At 51.1% G+C, this 17,973-nt stretch overlaps 1 protein-coding gene and 1 pseudogene across 1 annotated transcript; one reads left to right on the top strand and one right to left on the bottom strand.

Moving 5' to 3' along the window:
- The first annotated feature begins 219 nt into the window (after positions 1-219).
- On the top strand, positions 220-1,023 carry LOC121303014 (annotated as a pseudogene).
- A 1,171-nt stretch (positions 1,024-2,194) lies between these two features.
- si:dkey-13n15.2 (protein transport protein Sec24C) lies at positions 2,195-17,450 on the bottom strand. The gene is given in 23 exon segments (XM_041233411.1): positions 2,195-2,424; positions 2,907-2,996; positions 4,475-4,654; positions 5,116-5,189; positions 5,192-5,294; positions 7,249-7,370; positions 7,597-7,735; positions 9,049-9,200; positions 9,882-9,999; positions 10,577-10,744; positions 11,043-11,153; positions 11,254-11,347; positions 12,330-12,521; positions 13,291-13,406; positions 13,496-13,528; positions 14,436-14,480; positions 14,482-14,525; positions 14,643-14,858; positions 15,000-15,111; positions 15,218-15,286; positions 15,369-15,541; positions 16,384-16,603; positions 17,346-17,450. Coding segments are annotated over 22 exon segments (2,661 nt in total). The 5' UTR covers positions 16,553-16,603; positions 17,346-17,450; the 3' UTR covers positions 2,195-2,283.
- Between the last annotated feature and the right edge of the window lie 523 nt (positions 17,451-17,973).

Here is a 17,973-nt window from a genome sequence, read left to right on the forward strand (position 1 = left end):
CAGAGACGATGCAGTCACGACACACACACACACACACACACACATGGTGTGCAATTTACTGAAGCAGGTCAATATAATGATTAATAATAATATAATAATATATATTGCAAACTCATACAGTATATGACATCCCCCCCTCGCTCGTCGGTACCGACAACGATGCCCTACACACACACACACACACACACACACACACACACAGAGTGACTCAAGCTTGATATGCGCTCTTTGCAGAGGAGCCGCCTCTTCCGTGCAGCGGTATCGGTGCTGTTTTTCAGTGCGGGAGGTCCCGGGTTCACGCCCCGCCTGTGCGTGGCATGCCTCACCCTGTGTGATGCGAGATCGCTGCAACACTTTGAAAGTGTTATGCGGGAATGTTGCTGCGCTGCGAGGTTTGAGGGGACAGGTCTGTGACGTACGAACAGGTCCACCCACCCCACTTCATCACACACCGCAAGGGCTGGCTCTCCCAGCACAGCAGTGAGTCCCTCCCAGTAAACACTGGCCTCCTAGTATCGAGCCCCCTTTCTTTAACCACTGGAACCCAGAGCCCCTTATATGTCTACCGCCCCCCCCCCCCCCCCCCTGCAGGTAACCTGGATGGAGAGGAGGGGGCTGCCAAGCAGACCGTGGAGGACGTGTTCACCTGCAAGTTCATCTTGGGTACGTTCCGCGGGTGCACGGCGAACGACGTTGTGATCAAGCAGCGCGGCAACGTGCTCGCAGTCTGCGCCCCAGAAATTCTACTTCCTGCTGGGGTACAGCAAGACCATCCTCTTGCACTTCTACAAGTGTCCCGTGAAGTTGGAGGTGCAGACGCTGGACGGGAGGGCACTGTATAAGTACCTCTGAGCGGGGGCTGGACTGTGTGTTGCACAGGGTGACAGACTCTCCCAGGGCAGGCACGGTGTGGGTACAGGGAGCTGGGCGCTCATGTTGCACCCCCGAGTACTGAACTGGGAAACTGAACCAAGATCTCCGACCACTTACAGTAAAGCCTGCCTGTTGGAGACTTTGCTGTTTTTTTTTCTTCATGTAAATAAACCTGGAGTTGTGTGCAAAGGACTTGTGTTCATGCCTTGTATTAGTGTGCTAGTGTCCAGACTCAACACACTCTCACACCCAGACTCAACACACTCTCACACCCAGACTCAACACACTCTCACACCCAGACTCAGCACACACTCCCAACCACACTCAACACACTCTCACACCCAGACTCAACACACACTCCCAACCACACTCAACACACTCTCACACCCAGACTCAACACACACTCCCAACCACACTCAACACACTCTCACACCCACACTCAACACACACTCACAACCACACTCAACACACTCCCAACCACACTCAACACACTCTCACACCCAGACTCAACACACTCCCAACCACACTCAACACACTCTCACACCCAGACTCAGCACACACTCCCAACCACACTCAACACACTCTCACACCCAGACTCAACACACACTCCCAACCACACTCAACACACTCTCACACCCAGACTCAACACACTCCCAACCACACTCAACACACGCTCACACCCAGACTCAACACACTCTCACACCCAGACTCAGCACACACTCCCACCCACACTCAACACACTCTCACACCCAGACTCACTCTCACACACTCTCACACCCAGACTCAACACACTCTCACACCCAGACTCAGCACACACTCCCAACCACACTCAACACACTCTCACACCCAGACTCAAGCACACACTCCCAACCACACTCAACACACTCTCCCAACCACACTCAACACACTCTCACACCCAGACTCAACACACACTCCCAACCACACTCAACACACTCTCACACCCATTCAACACACTCCCACACCCAGACTCAACACACTCCCAACCACATTCAACACACTCTCATACCCACTCAACACACACTCACACCCAGACTCAACACACTCACTCTGACTCAAGCACACACTGTCTCACTATCACTCGCACACTCTGACTCCCAGACTCAAGCACACACCTCACTATCACCCCCAGTCTCAAGCACACACACTCACCCTGACGTAAGCACACACTTTCACGAAAACACTCTCCCAGACTCAAGCACACACTCACCGTCACTCCCTGACTCAAGCACACACTCACCGTCACTCCCAGACTCAAGCACACACTCACTCCCACCTTCTCGCATGTAATTAGTGGAGCGCAATTGTAATGGAACAAAGATTTGATTTTAATTTCAATCTCTTCCGGCGCTGCTGTAGTTGGCACTGGCGTTGCCCTGGGGTGTGTGGCGTTCATGTGAGCAGCTGCAGCGTGGACACGTGCACGTGGTACAGGAAGTCAGGGTACGATGCACCGCCATTGGGGCTCCTATCCTCCACCAGGAGGCGCCGGAACACAGCCTCAGACTCTTCACCCTGCTTCACAAGAAACAACTGAGAGAGAGAATGATAGAGAAAGAGAATGATCGAGGTGGCGGGAGAGAGAATGATAGAGGTGGAGAGAGAATGATAGAGATGGAGAGAAAGAATGATAGAGGTGGAGAGAGAGAGAATGATAGAGGTAGAGGGAGAGAGAATGATAGAGGTGGAGAGAGAGAATGACAGAGGTGGAGAGAGAGAGAATGATAGAGGTGGAGGGAGAGAGAATGACAGAGGTGGAGAGAGAGAGAATGATAGAGGTGGAGGGAAAGAGAATGACAGAGGTGGAGAGAGAGAATGATAGAGGTGGAGGGAGAGAGAGAATGATAGAGGTGGAGGGAGAGAATGATAGAGGTGGAGGGAGAGAGAGAATATTAATGTTCCAAAAGTGGGTTTTACAAATTCAAATTGAAAAAAAAGCATTTTGAAGCAAGTTGAACAATTTTTTTTTTTTTTTTTTTTTTAAAGCATGCTTGTAAGAGGTGCCTGTGTTTTACCTTCATGTGTCGCGCTCTGTGTTCCTGCAGAGTCTGGATGGCTCCCCTCACGCTGCGGGACAGGGGGGTGTCCAGGAGAGGCAGGGAGCACTGGGGGGAGGGGGGGGGGACATGAAGAGAGAGTGAGAACGAGCGCAGAAAGCATACATAGTGTGCAATGCAGTCAGGCTGCAGCACTGTGAGGCTGTGCTGTGTGTGTGTGAGCAAGGCTCTGAGTGAACTGGTGTGCAAGACTGGTGTGAGAGACTGTGAGGCTGTAATGTGTCCATGTTAAATTCTGTGTGCTTGTGCTGAGTGTGCTGTGGTGTGCTGAGGACTGTGCTGTGAGTGTGCTGTGAGTGTGCTGTGGGCGTGAGGCTGTGCTGTGAGTGTGCTGTGAGTGTGCTGTGGGTGTGAGGCTGTGCTGTGAGTGTGCTGTGAGTGTGCTGTGGGCGTGAGGCTGTGCTGTGAGTGTGCTGTGAGTGTGCTGTGGGTGTGCTGTGGGTGTGAGGCTGTGCTGTGAGTGTGCTGTGAGTGTGCTGTGGTGTGTGGCTGTGCTGTGCTGTGAGTGTGCTGTGAGTGTGCTATGGGTGTGAGGCTGTGCTGTGAGTGTGCTGTGAGTGTGCTGTGGGTGTGAGGCTGTGCTGTGAGTGTGCTGTGAGTGTGCTGTGGGTGTGAGGCTGTGCTGTGAGTGTGCTGTGAGTGTGCTGTGGGTGTGAGGCTGTGCTGTGAGTGTGCTGTGAGTGTGCTGTGGGTGTGAGGCTGTGCTGTGAGTGTGCTGTGAGTGTGCTGTGGGTGTGAGGCTGTGCTGTGAGTGTGCTGTGAGTGTGCTGTGGGTGTGAGGCTGTGCTGTGAGTGTGCTGTGAGTGTGCTGTGAGTGTGCTGTGGGTGTGAGTGTGCTGTGAGTGTGCTGTGAGTGTGCTGTGAGTGTGCTGTGGGTGTGAGGCTGTGCTGTGAGTGTGCTGTGAGTGTGCTGTGAGTGTGCTATGGGTGTGAGGCTGTGCTGTGAGTGTGCTGTGAGTGTGCTGTGGGTGTGAGGCTGTGCTGTGAGTGTGCTGTGAGTGTGCTGTGGGTGTGAGGCTGTGCTGTGAGTGTGCTGTGAGTGTGCTGTGGGTGTGAGGCTGTGCTGTGAGTGTGCTGTGAGTGTGCTGTGGGTGTGCTGTGAGTGTGCTATGGGTGTGAGGCTGTGCTGTGAGTGTGCTGTGAGTGTGCTGTGAGTGTGCTGTGAGTGTGCTGTGGGCGTGAGGCTGTGCTGTGAGTGTGCTGTGGGTGTGAGGCTGTGCTGTGAGTGTGCTGTGAGTGTGCTGTGGGTGTGCTGTGGGTGTGCTGTGAGTGTGCTGTGAGTGTGCTGTGAGTGTGCTGTGGGTGTGCTGTGTGTGTGTGTGGTGTGCTGTGAGTGTGCTGTGAGTGTGCTGTGAGTGTGCTGTGAGTGTGCTGTGGTGTGCTGTGGGTGTGCTGTGAGTGTGCTGTGAGTGTGCTGTGAGTGTGCTGTGGGTGTGAGGCTGTGCTGTGAGTGTGCTGTGACTGTGCTGTGAGCGTGCTGTGGGCGTGCAAGGGTGTGAGGCTGTTTCCAGCGCTGGTCTGCTCACCGCTCCGCAGCGCAGGTCTTGGAAGGAGGGCACGTTGAAGAGGCTCTGCACCAGCTGGGGGGACACACAGCCACCCACCCACAGGAAGAGACCCCGCCCGTCCTCTGCCAGGAACACGCGGTCGGGGACCAGACTGCGCTGAGAACATCGCACTGCTGACAAGGGCTGGCCAGACACGGGCTGGGGCACCGAGACAGTGGGGAGAGAGAGAGAGAGAGAGAGATGGGGAGAGAGACAGGGCAGAGGGAGAGAGAGACACAGAGAGAAACAGAGAGAGAGAGAGAGAGAGAGAGAGAGATAAAACTGAAACTCCCAGGAACGACCAACGAGTGCGCCAGGCTCCGCTCTGACGCTTCTCCCACTGTTTCCACCGTCAAGGGATCAGAGTGACTCCCTCCAGAGGAGAGAGATGGGAGGAGAAAGAGCCGGGCCCGCCTCTGCTCTTGGTCTGGCCTTCTCTGGGATCTTTGTCTCGCTCGCGCTGGAGGTCCTCTGCTCTCTCTAGCGGCGTCTTTTGTCCGGTCTCTCCCCTCCTCATGACAGGGAGAGAGAAACACATAGAGACACAGGGAGAGAAAGAGAGAGATACAAAGGGAGTTAGAGAAACAGAGAGCGAGAGAGACTCCCTCCTGCAGACTCACCAGGGGGAGGAGCCTGGGGTAGAAGTGGGCGGCGGTCTCGGCGGTGTCCATGGCGACAACGAGCTGAGAGAGAAGACTCTGTCACTCAGCGTGCTGTGAGGACCCGGCAGCAGGACCTCACTCTTCCTCAGGCAGTTCAGATAGACGGGCAGGACCTTCAGGAACTGGGGCAGCACCAGCTGAGAGAAACAGAGAGCGAGAGAGACTCCCTCCTGCATTGTGACTCACCAGGGGGAGGAGCCTGGGGTAGAAGTGGGCGGCGGTCTCGGCGGTGTCCATGGCGACAACGAGGCTGCGCTGGAAGACTCTGTCACTCAGCGTGCTGTGAGGACCCGGCAGCAGGACCTCACTCTTCCTCAGAACACAGAAACACAGTTCACTGATAGACGAGAACACAGAAACACTGCACTGCACTGAGAACACAGAAACACTGCACTGCACTGAGAACACAGAAACACTGGAGAGAGACACAGAAACACTGCACTGCACAGAGAACACAGAAACACTGCACTGCACAGAGAACACAGAAACACTGCACTGCACAGAGAACACAGAAACACTGCACTGCCCAGAGAACACAGAAACACTGCACTGCACAGAGAACACAGAAACACTGCACTGCCCAGAGAACACAGAAACACTGCACTGCCCAGAGAACACAGAAACACTGCACTGCACAGAGAACACAGAAACACTGCACTGCACTGAGAACACAGAAACACTGCACTGCCCAGAGAACACAGAAACACTGCACTGCCCAGAGAACACAGAAACACTGCACTGCCCAGAGAACACAGAAACACTGCACTGCACTGAGAACACAGAAACACTGCACTGCACTGAGAACACAGAAACACTGCACTGCCCAGAGAACACAGAAACACTGCACTGCCCAGAGAACACAGAAACACTGCACTGCACTGAGAACACAGAAACACTGCACTGCACTGAGAACACAGAAACACTGCACTGCACTGAGAACACAGAAACACTGCACTGCACTGAGAACACAGAAACACTGCACTGCACTGAGAACACACAAACACTGACACTGCACTGTGAATACACAAACACTGACACTGCACTGAGAACACACAAACACTGACACTGCACTGAGAACACTCAAACACTGACACTGCACTGAGAACACACAAACACTGACACTGCACTGAGAATACACAAACACTGTACTGCACTGAGAACACACAAACACTGACACTGCACTGAGAACACTGAGAACACACAAACACTGACACTGCACTGAGAACACACAAACAACACTGCACTGAGAATACACAAACACTGACACTGCACTGTGAATACACAAACACTGACACTGCACTGAGAACACACAAACACTGCACTGCACTGAGAACACACAAACACTGACACTGCACTGAGAATACACAAACACTGACACTGCACTGAGAATACACAAACACTGACACTGCACTGAGAACACACAAACACTGACACTGCACTGAGAACACACAAACACTGACACTGCACTGAGAACACACAAACACTGTACTACACTGAGAACACACAAACACTGACACTGCACTGAGAACACACAAACACTGACACTGCACTGAGAACACACAAACATACTGCACTGAGAATACACAAACACTGACACTGCACTGAGAACACACAAACACTGACACTGCACTGAGAACACACAAACACACTGCACTGAGAACACACAAACACTGTACTGCACTGAGAATACACAAACACTGACACTGCACTGAGAATACACAAACACTGTACTACACTGAGAACACTCAAACACTGACACTGCACTGAGAACATACAAACACTGACACTGCACTGAGAACACACAAACACTGACACTGCACTGAGAACACACAAACACTGTACTGCACTGAGAACACACAAACACTGTACTGCACTGAGAATACACAAACACTGTACTGCACTGAGAACACACAAACACTGACACAAACTTACATTCAATGGTAAATGTTTCCACTAGAAGTATTTCTCAGTGTCTTTTTCAGGGATGTGAGTGTGGGTGTGCGAGAGTGTGAGTGTGAGTGTGCGAGAGTGTGAGTGTGGGTGTGAGTGTGCGAGACTGAGTGCTGATTCTGGGACAGGACGTCCTCTTACCTGCCCTGCCGACACGATGCTGGTGGAGCCGTGCTGTCGGTAGCTGGCCAGGGTGCGAGTGAGCTGAGAGAGCAGGGTGTCACGGAGAGAGAGAGGGGAGGAGTACAGCACAGCCGAGTACACTGGAGAGACAGAGACAGACAGACCAGGGGACAGTGAGACAGGGAGACCAGTGGGACACAGACAGGAAGGACAGAGAAACAGGGACAGTGTGAAAAACAGACAGCGAAAAAACATTCATAACACAATAAATGCTTTGCAACTCCCGGGCAATTTCATAGAAACGGAGCTGTCTTCAGCACGGTTTGTAGTGCATTCTGCTCCTCTCCACCCCCCGGCCGCACTCACCCTTCTTACAGTAGTAGGTTAGAAGAGTCTCTGCCTGGCTGTTCCTGAAAGTGTCCACCAGGTGGCAGGAGCAGTTCAGAGACAGGGTGTGGACCCGGGTCCTTCTCTGGCCACTAGGGGCGGTGTAGGACAAGGCACACTGCGGGGGGGGGGGGGTTTGGAATTGATGTAATGACATTTTTTTTACTTACTGAACTTCCTGGGAATAAAGATACACAGGGTTAAGAAACCAACCCCCAACCACACCGCCAACCCCATCCTCAACCCCACCTCCAACCACACCCCCAACCCCACCACCAACCACACCCCCAACCACACCCTCAACCACACCCTCAACCACACCCTCAACCCAATCATCAACCACACCACCAACCACACCCCCAACCCCATCCTCAACCCCACCTTCAACCACACCCCCAACCCCATCCTCAACCCCACCTTCAACCACACCCTCAACCCCATCCTCAACCCCACCTTCAACCACACCGCCAACCCCATCCTCAACCCCACCCCCAACCACACCCCCAACCCCACCACCAACCACACCCTCAACCACACCCTCAACCACACCCTCAACCACACCCTCAACCCCATCCTCAACCACACCACCAACCACACCCTCAACCACACCCTCAACCCCACCTCCAACCACACCCCCAACCCCACCATCAACCACACCCCCAACCACACCCTCAACCACACCCTCAACCACACCCTCAACCCAATCATCAACCACACCACCAACCACACCCTCAACCCCATCCTCAACCCCACCTTCAACCACACCCCCAACCCCATCCTCAACCCCACCTTCAACCACACCCTCAACCCCACCCTCAACCCCACCCTCAACCACACCCCCAACCCCATCCTCAACCACACCCTCAACCACACCCTCAACCCCACCCTCAACCACACCCTCAACCATACCACCAACCCCCATCAACCACACCCCAACCACACCTCCAACCCCATCCTCAACCCCACCTCCAACCCCACCACCAACCACACCCCCAACCCCATCCTCAACCACACCCTCAACCACACCCTCAACCCCATCATCAACCACACCCCCAACCACACCCTCAACCCCACCTTCAACCACACCCTCAACCACACCCTCAACCACACCCTCAACCACACCCTCAACCACACCCTCAACCACACCCTCAACCCCATCATCAACCACACCCCCAACCACACCCCCAACCCCATCCTCAACCCCACCCTCAACCACACCCCCAACCCCATCCTCAACCCCAACCTTCAACCACACCCTCAACCCCACCCTCAACCACACCCTCAACCACACCCTCAACCCCATCATCAACCACACCCCCAACCACACCCTCAACCCCACCCCCAACCCCATCCTCAACCACACCCCCAACCCCATCCTCAACTCCACCCGAACACAACTATACCCCCCCTCTATCACCTCCCCTGTGTTACCTGGATCACCACCCCCCTCTCCGGGTCCAGCTGGCTCTGGTGAGTGAATTCCACAGCGAAGGCCTTGTCCGAGTCGATGGCTCCCAGGGTCAGCTCGCTGGGACCCCCAGTCCCCACGCTCAGGGGCCCGAAGCAGCCAGACACCATCAGACCTGAAACAGAAGAAAGCAGAGAGGAGATGTCCCACTGGAAGAATTCAACCCATGCTTTCCCCATGGCTCCACTGTGCATCTACCACAGGAATCAGGGATGGGAATGAGACCCTCCCCCCCCATTGCATTCCTGGCTTTACTATGAGCTTAACAAGACACACCTGAGCTTGTTAGCTAGACACACTGTGGGCTGATCAAGCTGCTAGTAAAACCTGGACTGGGTGAAACTGCAGTGCAATAGGAGTCTTATATCCATAATGGTTTGCCATGTTTTTTAATATGCTTTACTAGACCTCTCTGTGCTTTACAATGCTTCCCTATGCTTTACCAGACCTCTCTGTGCTTTACAATGCTTCCCTATGCTTTACCAGACCTCTCTGTGCTTTACAATGCTTCCCTATGCTTTACCAGACCTCTCTGTGCTTTACAATGCTTCCCTATGCTTTACCAGACCTCTCTGTGCTTTACAATGCTTCCCTATGCTTTACCACACCTCTCTGTGCTTTACAATGCTTCCCTATGCTTTACCAGACCTCTCTGTGCTTCACAATGCTTCCCTATGCTTTACCAGACCTCTCTGTGTTTCGTTGTAGTTATTTTGCTGTGCTTGTACAGTTAAAGCACAGAACCTTTTATTGAAACACACGACAGTTCTGAAGGTAAAAGGAAAACCAATTCTACCTTTACTGACATGGATCTTCATCACGGCATCAAACCCGATCTCTCTCCGGAAATTTCTCCGCAGGTCCATTCGGAACCGCTCCCGGTCTGCCTCCTCCTGGGAAAATTCAGAGTGTCCCTCAGACAGGGGAGTTAGTGACAATCAGAATTCCAATCGCAGTGACAGCGGGAAAGTATCTTGTTCAATTATTTGGAAATTACACTACAGTAATTGCAATTACACTGAAAAGTCACATGAACAGCTCCCTCCATTAACATGCTCACTCTGTAATTATAATTGTAATTGTTTATAAACCATGTTATAAAACTATTCTGTCTGTCTGTCCTGCTCTGCACTGGACTCTCTGACCTCAGCACCACCTTACTGGATCCTCAGCTGATGCGCTATCCTTGCACTATTGCACTGCTAATCTGTCACTGCAGATATAACTTGCTGTGATCCTGACTGGCTGCATCCTAGTTCATATTGTATTCTAGCAGTGTTAGTATTATTGCACTTACTGTAAACTACACTGTGTTTAAATATGAAGCTTGCATTGTAACCCTGCACTGCCCTGGAACACCTGTGCGAGTCGCCTTGGATAATAATAATAATAATAATAATACAATAATAATAATAATAATAATAATAATAATAATAATAATACTAATAATAATAATAATATATTGGATAATAATAGATTATTTGATGCTACCTGCAAGCTGCTGTACATGTAGACTCCACCCCCGCTGACGTCGGAGGCATGTACCAGCGAGGCCATGCCCACAGGTTCCTGTGAGAACAGGAAGAGGTCCACGCTGCAGCCCTGAGACACACAGAACTCAGCCACGGAGACACAGGAGTCACGGGGCTGGAACACAGACTGAGACACGGGAGGAGGGACCGGAGTGAGCGAGAGAGAGGGGAGAAGGGAGAGGGGAGAGGAGAGGAGAGAGGGGAGAGGAGGGAGAAGAGAGAGAGAGAGGGAGGAGAGAGAGGAGAGAGAGAGAGAGAGAGAGAGAGAGAGAGAGAGAGAGAGAGAGAGAGAGAGAGAGAGAGAGAGAGAGATGGAGGTGGATGGGAGAGAGAGGGATCTTTTTCGCTATTTATTTTTTGAAAGCTCACACTCTCAAAGGAATGGCCGTCAGGAAGCAGACCTTGCTGACAGTCTGGTTTGTTACCTTGTTCTTGGCTGCGCCAAAGATCCCGGAGTCCGTCCTGTTGCCAGGCTTACTGCCTCCAGCAGGGGGCGTGGTGTGAAAAACCAGCAGCTTCCCTGGACAGCCAGTGTCCTGAGAGAGAGAGAGAGAGAAAGGCAGGGGGTGGGAGGGGGTTATTAAATTGATTGAATTAACCCACGTCACTCCCCCAGCCTCTCGCTGTGTGCCTCACCTTCAGTAGCTGCACGCCGGCCTGCAACACGGGTTCAAATACCACCACCGCCTCCTGGGTGTCAGCGAAGAGCGACGGGATCTGAGCCAGCAGACTAGGGGGGAGGAAGGGACACAGAGGTTTAGATATGGCGGGGGGGGGCAGCGGAATGAATGCTGCTTTCAAAAACAAAATCAATCAATAATGTGATCGCTTCTAGCAAAGTTCAGTTAATGCAGCTTGTTATCTATAAACACAGCAGGGCTGATCAAGCTGTGACACTGCTGCGCAACAGGAGTCTAATTCCCAGCCTTGTTTTCTCTAGGAGTTTAATAATCAGACACACCTGAGCTTGTTGCCTAGACACACTGGGGCTGATCAAGCTGCTAGTAAAACCTGGACTGGATCACACCGCTGTGCAATAGGAGTCGGATTCCCAGCTTTGCTTTCACTAGATGGGTTTCAGTGAGTTACAGGAAAATAATTCCATCCAGGGTTTCTGTGACGTCATAGACTACGAGAGCGAAGGCTGAGTTTCTAAACTGTCACAGAGACCCGAGATGGGATCGTTTTCCTGTAACTCTCTGAAGAGGCCTGTCTGTTATTTTTTCTAATATTAAAGAAGACGCGGTTCAGCGGGTCACTAGGGTGTTTTTTTAAGCCTCGTGTTTCAGGGCTGTGCAGGCGTTCTCGTTATCCGTTACCTGGATGATCTCCTTTACCTTGTTTTAATTTCCTGTTCCTCTCCAGTTTCTCTGAGATACGAATGCAGCAGCTTGACATCATTTTTAACGTCTTCTCATTGTGTTGCTCATTAATGAACATTTGACACTGTGAACACAAACTTAAACTTTCGCTACCAGAAGCGGTCTTCAGGAGTACCCATGGGGTCACCGTCAAAGTCATCAGATAGACAGACAGACAGGCATATAGATAGATAGATAGATAGATAGATAGATAGATAGATAGACAGATAGACAGATAGATAGATAGACAGACAGAGTCTGCAGTGATGTCACTGCAGTGATGTCACAGAGATGATGATGTCAGTGCCCCAATGGAACGCCCAGCCCTAGCGCGGTGTTAGTGTCTCAGACCTGTCAACGATGTCCCTGCAGTCCTTGACAGGCACCAGCAACCCCTCCACCAGGGGGAGCTCCAGATCTTCCATCTCCATGACGACCAGCATGTGGGGGCGGGACAGGGCGGGGCTTAAGCTGTATAGGTGCAGGGTCCTGTCGTAGGTCACGACCCCCACGCTCAGCGCCGATTCATCCATCCCGGAATCCCTTCGACCAATCAGAAGAAGAGAGGGTAATGATACACTGATGTCACAGAACAGTATGGATCAAGCTGTGATAAGCATCACGACACACATGCTTTTACTAGGGGAAACTTTTATAAACGTTAGTTTACCAGGGTGTGTTTTTAATATGCTTTACTAGAACTCTCTGTGCTTTACAATGCTTGCCTATGCTTTACCAGACCTCTCTCTGTGCTTTACCAATGCTTGCTTCCCTGCTTTACCAGACCTCTCTGTGCTTTACCAGACCTCTCTGTGCTTTACAATGCTTCCCTATGCTTTACCAGACCTCTCTGTGCTTTACAATGCTTCCCTATGCTTTACCAGACCTCTCTGTGCTTTACAATGCTTCCCTATGCTTTACCGGACCTCTCTGTGCTTTCTCTCTGTGCTTTACAATGCTTCCCTATGCTTTACCAGACCTCTCTGTGCTTTACAATGCTTCCCTATGCTTTACCGGGCCTCTCTGTGCTTTACAATGCTTCCCTATGCTTTACCAGACCTCTCTGTGCTTTACAATGCTTCCCTATGCTTTACCAGACCTCTCTGTGCTTTACAATGCTTCCCTATGCTTTACCAGACCTCCTGTGCTTTACAATGCTTCCCTATGCTTTACCGGGCCTCTCTGTGCTTTACAATGCTTCCCTATGCTTTACCACCTCTCTGTGCATTACAATGCTTATTACACTGTGCTGTGATTTTACTAGTAAATAATTACTTTTCCATTTTTTTTCAGGTGACAGATCACAGCTGACCTGGGCAGTTTGTCCAGCAGTGTCCTGAGTTCCTCACACACCAGGGAGACTGTCCCCTGCTGGACGGCTTGGACAGACACATCAATGAGGAAGATGAAGGCTGGTGCTCCGCCCTCCTGAAGGTGATTATTATTATTATTATTATTATTATTATTATTATTATGAATCAGTAATTCAGCAGATGCTTTTATCCAGAGCGACTCACAGAGACCAGGGGGGTGAACTCTGCTTCATCAACAACCGCTGCTGCTGCAGAGTCTCTTCCAATAGGACCTCGCTTGTTTTGTGTCTGAAGGACGGAGCACAAGGAGGTTCAGTGACTCGCTCAGGGTCTCACACAGCGAGTCAGTGGCTGAGCCGGGGATTTGAACCCCCTGGTATCAAGCCCCCTTTCTTTAACCCAGCAAGCCTCCCACACAAACACAGGTGCTGACAAGGACCTCTTTCACTTGTTTTCAGAATTATATTCTACTGAAATTTACAGCCACCAAAGACACACAACAAACAGCCCTCGTTAATAAAGACCTAAAGCATCACCTTATACCATATTACACAAAGAGTCAGCCCCCAGTATTCAGGGATGGCAACGAGACTCCCGCTGCACAGTAGTCTGAGCCAATCCCTAGGAATTTAATCACACCTGAGCTTGTTAGCTAGACACACTGAGGGCTGATCAAGCTGCTAGTAAAACCTGGACTGGATCACATTGCCGTGCAATAGGAGTCTGATTCCTATCGGATATTCCTGACACGCACCCTGACGATGCAACTGGGAGTCTTCGCTCCACACCCTGCCATCGGAATCTTCATCTTTCATTCCTTGGAGACTGTCAGGAACTCCTGCGTATTTCCCATGTATCCGTGACCAATGCGCGGCTCCCTCCTGGACCCCTCGAAGGAGCCTCGGCACAGCTCGGCACGGCTCAACCAATCCACTCTCCTCCCACTGCGGTCGTGGTGTTGGTAAATACTGTACAGGGGCATTCTCTTCTTTAGGTGGCAAGCGCAGAAAACATCCTTTCTCTCTTGCGCACTGTTATTGTTTAGCTAGACCCTTAATTGAAGTGATCATTTGCTTAACTGGGCTTTTTAATTGTTCTCAGCTCTTAAACAGCCCCCCCCACCCCAGTCAGACTTCGGAGCTTATCCCTCAGACAGCGAGGCACAGAAGGGGCAGTAGAACCTCTGTCCCACAGTCCTGGAAGTCCATAAAGGGGTTCATGTGCGCCCCCACAACTGTTGACAAGGCGTACTGGCAACTTCCCCCAAACCAGGTCCGAGACAGGTGGGGGGGGGGCAAGAGGGGGGGGGGGGGGGGGGGGGGGGGAGACTTGATGTTAATTTAATAATTACAATGATGAAGATATGTGGTCTCATTGCAATTCCAATAACAACTCTGACTCCACAGCTGTGCGAAGGCTCTCTGTACTCTCTGCCTCACCTCCCCGGGAGCCAGCCTGGCCAGCGGCTGCACGATGGCAGCTAGGGGAAGCTGGGAGAGGAGAGCCGCCTCAGGGGAGCTGGGGAAGGAGTAGGAGGTGCAGCGCAGGAATCGAGGGCTGGCGTTGCCTGAGAGAGAGAGGGGGAGACGGGAGTGGGGAGAGAAGAGAGGATGAGCGGAGAGAGAGAGGGGAGAGAGAGGAGATAGTTATATGACAAAATGCATCAGTGCAATTATTATTAATATTATAATTCTGTGTTCCAGCCTACCCCGGTCCTGCACTGTGCAGTGTGTGCTGGAGAGAGGAGGAAGCTGCCCCCTAGTGTCCGTGACGAAGAACTGCGTCCCCCACAACTCCTCGTCATCATGCAAAACCTGCACCTGAGAGAAAGAGAGAGAGAGAGAGTTCGCTCGGTCGCCCCGTAACGTGGCGAATTAATATAATTTAGATTTTTTTATTATTATTATTATTATTATATGAACTCACCACATTGGGAATCGAATCCGGATCCAATCCATACTTCGATTCTGTCCCCGAGTTTGGTTTGGGAAATGCCTGGAAGAAAACGAGATGTTAAAAAAAAAAAAAAAAAAAAAATCAAATCCAAATAACAAATTGTCCACGCGCAGCTCCTCACCTGGTCTGGATCGCTGCTGCCCCCAGGCGGTGAGTCTGAGCTGTGCGGATCTGCAGCCCAGGAATTGCAGCGCCCCACGGGGCAGAGAGGGGGCGGCACTGCGCTCGGTCTCCATGGCAACTGGGCTGGGCCGGAGAAGGAAGGGTCGGTCCATTCTTGATATCCCCTGTGACCTTAAAAAAAAGTAATTATTTAGTAGTAAAAGCACAGCACAGTGTAATACAGCACAGAGAGGTCTGGTAAAGCACAGGGAAGCATTGTAAAGCACAGAGAGGTCTGGTAAAGCATAGGGAAGCATTGTAAAGCATAGAGAGGTGTGGTAAAGCATAGGGAAGCATTGTAAAGCACAGAGAGGTCTGGTAAAGCACAGGGAAGCATTGTAAAGCTGTGAGGATCTGTAAAGCCCAGGAATTGCAGCGCCCCACGGGGCAGAGAGGGGGCGGCACTGCATCGGTCTCCATGTAAACTGGGCTGGGCCGGAGAAGGAAGGGTCGGTCCATTCTTGATATCCCCTGTGACCTTAAAAAAAAGTAATTATTTAGTAGTAAAAGCACAGCACAGTGTAATACAGCACAGAGAGGTCTGGTAAAGCACAGGGAAGCATTGTAAAGCACAGAGAGGTCTGGTAAAGCATAGGGAAGCATTGTAAAGCATAGAGAGGTGTGGTAAAGCATAGGGAAGCATTGTAAAGCACAGAGAGGTGTGGTAAAGCATAGGGAAGCATTGTAAAGCACAGCATAGGGGTCTGCATTGTAAAGCACAGGGAGGTCTGGTAAAGCATAGGGAAGCATTGTAAAGCACAGAGAGGTCTGGTAAAGCATATTAATAAATAAACCATGGTAAATTAACCCTTAGAAAATTTTCCCACAGTAATGAGTGAACAACTGCAAAAACAATGTGCAAAAACACTGTGCAAAAACACTGTGCAAAAACACAGCGTTAAACATTTCTAAGGGACCTCGCCATGCTTACGCCTCATGCAGCTCGTGATGTCATTAAAACCGAAAGTGCCCACCAGTGTCAGCCCCGCTGCCCGCTGGGAGGGGGGGCGTCAGAGCAGGAGGGGGGTCCGAAGAGCTGGCACGCAGCCCCGCCATCGTTCGAGCCAGCCCCGCCGTTCCCATTCCCTCTGAACTGGGAGTGCAGGACCAGTATGCAGCGGGCTGGCTTTCCCAGTGAGGCATTGGGGAGGGAACGCTGAACTGCAGGGACCCCTTCAGCGCCGCTCGCTCTCCCTGCCGGAGGAATTCACAGCAAACACTTGAAATGTTTTTTTTTTTTTTACTCATTTCAAAGACAACATGATAAGCTCTTTGCTTGGTGGTCCAGTGGCTAAAGCAAAGGGATTGATACCAGGAGAATTCAGCTCTTAGACAGTTGCAGAGTTACTGATAAAATGTTACAGCCAACTTGAAATCTATGTAAGAGCTGAGAACAAGTAAAAAGGTCTCATTAAAAGCACATTATCAGTTCAAGGAAGGGTCTGGTTCAATAACTGAAAGCTGGGATGGAATGAAAACCAGCAGCCACACAGAGGCTCCCCCAGGTCAGGACCGGGGTCGGCCACTGTGCCTTCATCCAGGTGTGGCGAATCACGGTCCAGGAAGGCTGTCCAGTCCTGGTCTTTGTTCCATCCCTGTTCAAAATTGAAGCAAACCTCCATCGAGATCCTAATACACAGAGGAACACATTGGAGGGATTATACTGGCATGACAAATTAATAGAAACGCGAGGGACAGCCGGTCTCTAACACGAAAGTGAGAGCTACATATTGATGGTGATTCTATTATTAATATTATTATTATTATCAAACACCAACTGTGAAAGCACACCGCAATATAACTGGATTTTTTTTATTTTTTTTTATAAGTGTGAGTTTCAATGCTCACTTGCAATGCATTGAATTCTGCAGGCTTGAGTGACCGTGCGAGCACTCGAGTGCGTGTCATATAAGTGCATGCATTCTGAGACGGTTACCGTGGTTTGTTCCCGGGTCCTATCGCTGTTGTCCCGGGGCGATTTGCCTCCCCGGTCGCTTGCTTTATAACACGATGTCTTTCTAGTGCTGCAGAATCCAATCCTGTTTCCAGAAATTCTTTAAATCAAAAATAAAATATACCCCCCCCCCCCCCCCCCCCCCCAAATATAAATAAATAAAAGAAATCTATTCAAACTACTCGACTGGTTTCTTTTTAAATCCCCGGGTGAATTTGTATATTTATATCTTTTTTTCTTTTACAATCACGAGCCTCTCTCTCCTATAATAATAAACACGGCTCCGCCACGCCCAGCTCCTGATGACGTAACACACACGTTTCTAAAAGCAGGTGGGCTGCTAATGACGTCATTGGGGAGCTTACACGCCAATATAAAATAAAGAACTAATATAATGTCTTTGTGCTTGTCCCTTCTCTGCTCCCTCTCTCTCCCTCTCTCCTCCCTCTCCCTCTCTCTTCTCTGTCTCCCTTTCCCTCTTCTCCTCTCTCTCTCTCCTCTCTCCCTTTCCCTCTCTCCTCCTCCTCTCTCTCTCCTCTCTCCCTCTCTCTCCCCTCTCTCTCTCCCTCTCTCTCCTCTCTCTCTCTCTCCTCCTCTCTCTCTCTCTCTC

This window comes from Polyodon spathula, chromosome 31 (genome assembly GCF_017654505.1).
Source record: "Polyodon spathula isolate WHYD16114869_AA chromosome 31, ASM1765450v1, whole genome shotgun sequence".
NCBI classification, from domain to species: Eukaryota; Metazoa; Chordata; class Actinopteri; order Acipenseriformes; family Polyodontidae; genus Polyodon; species Polyodon spathula.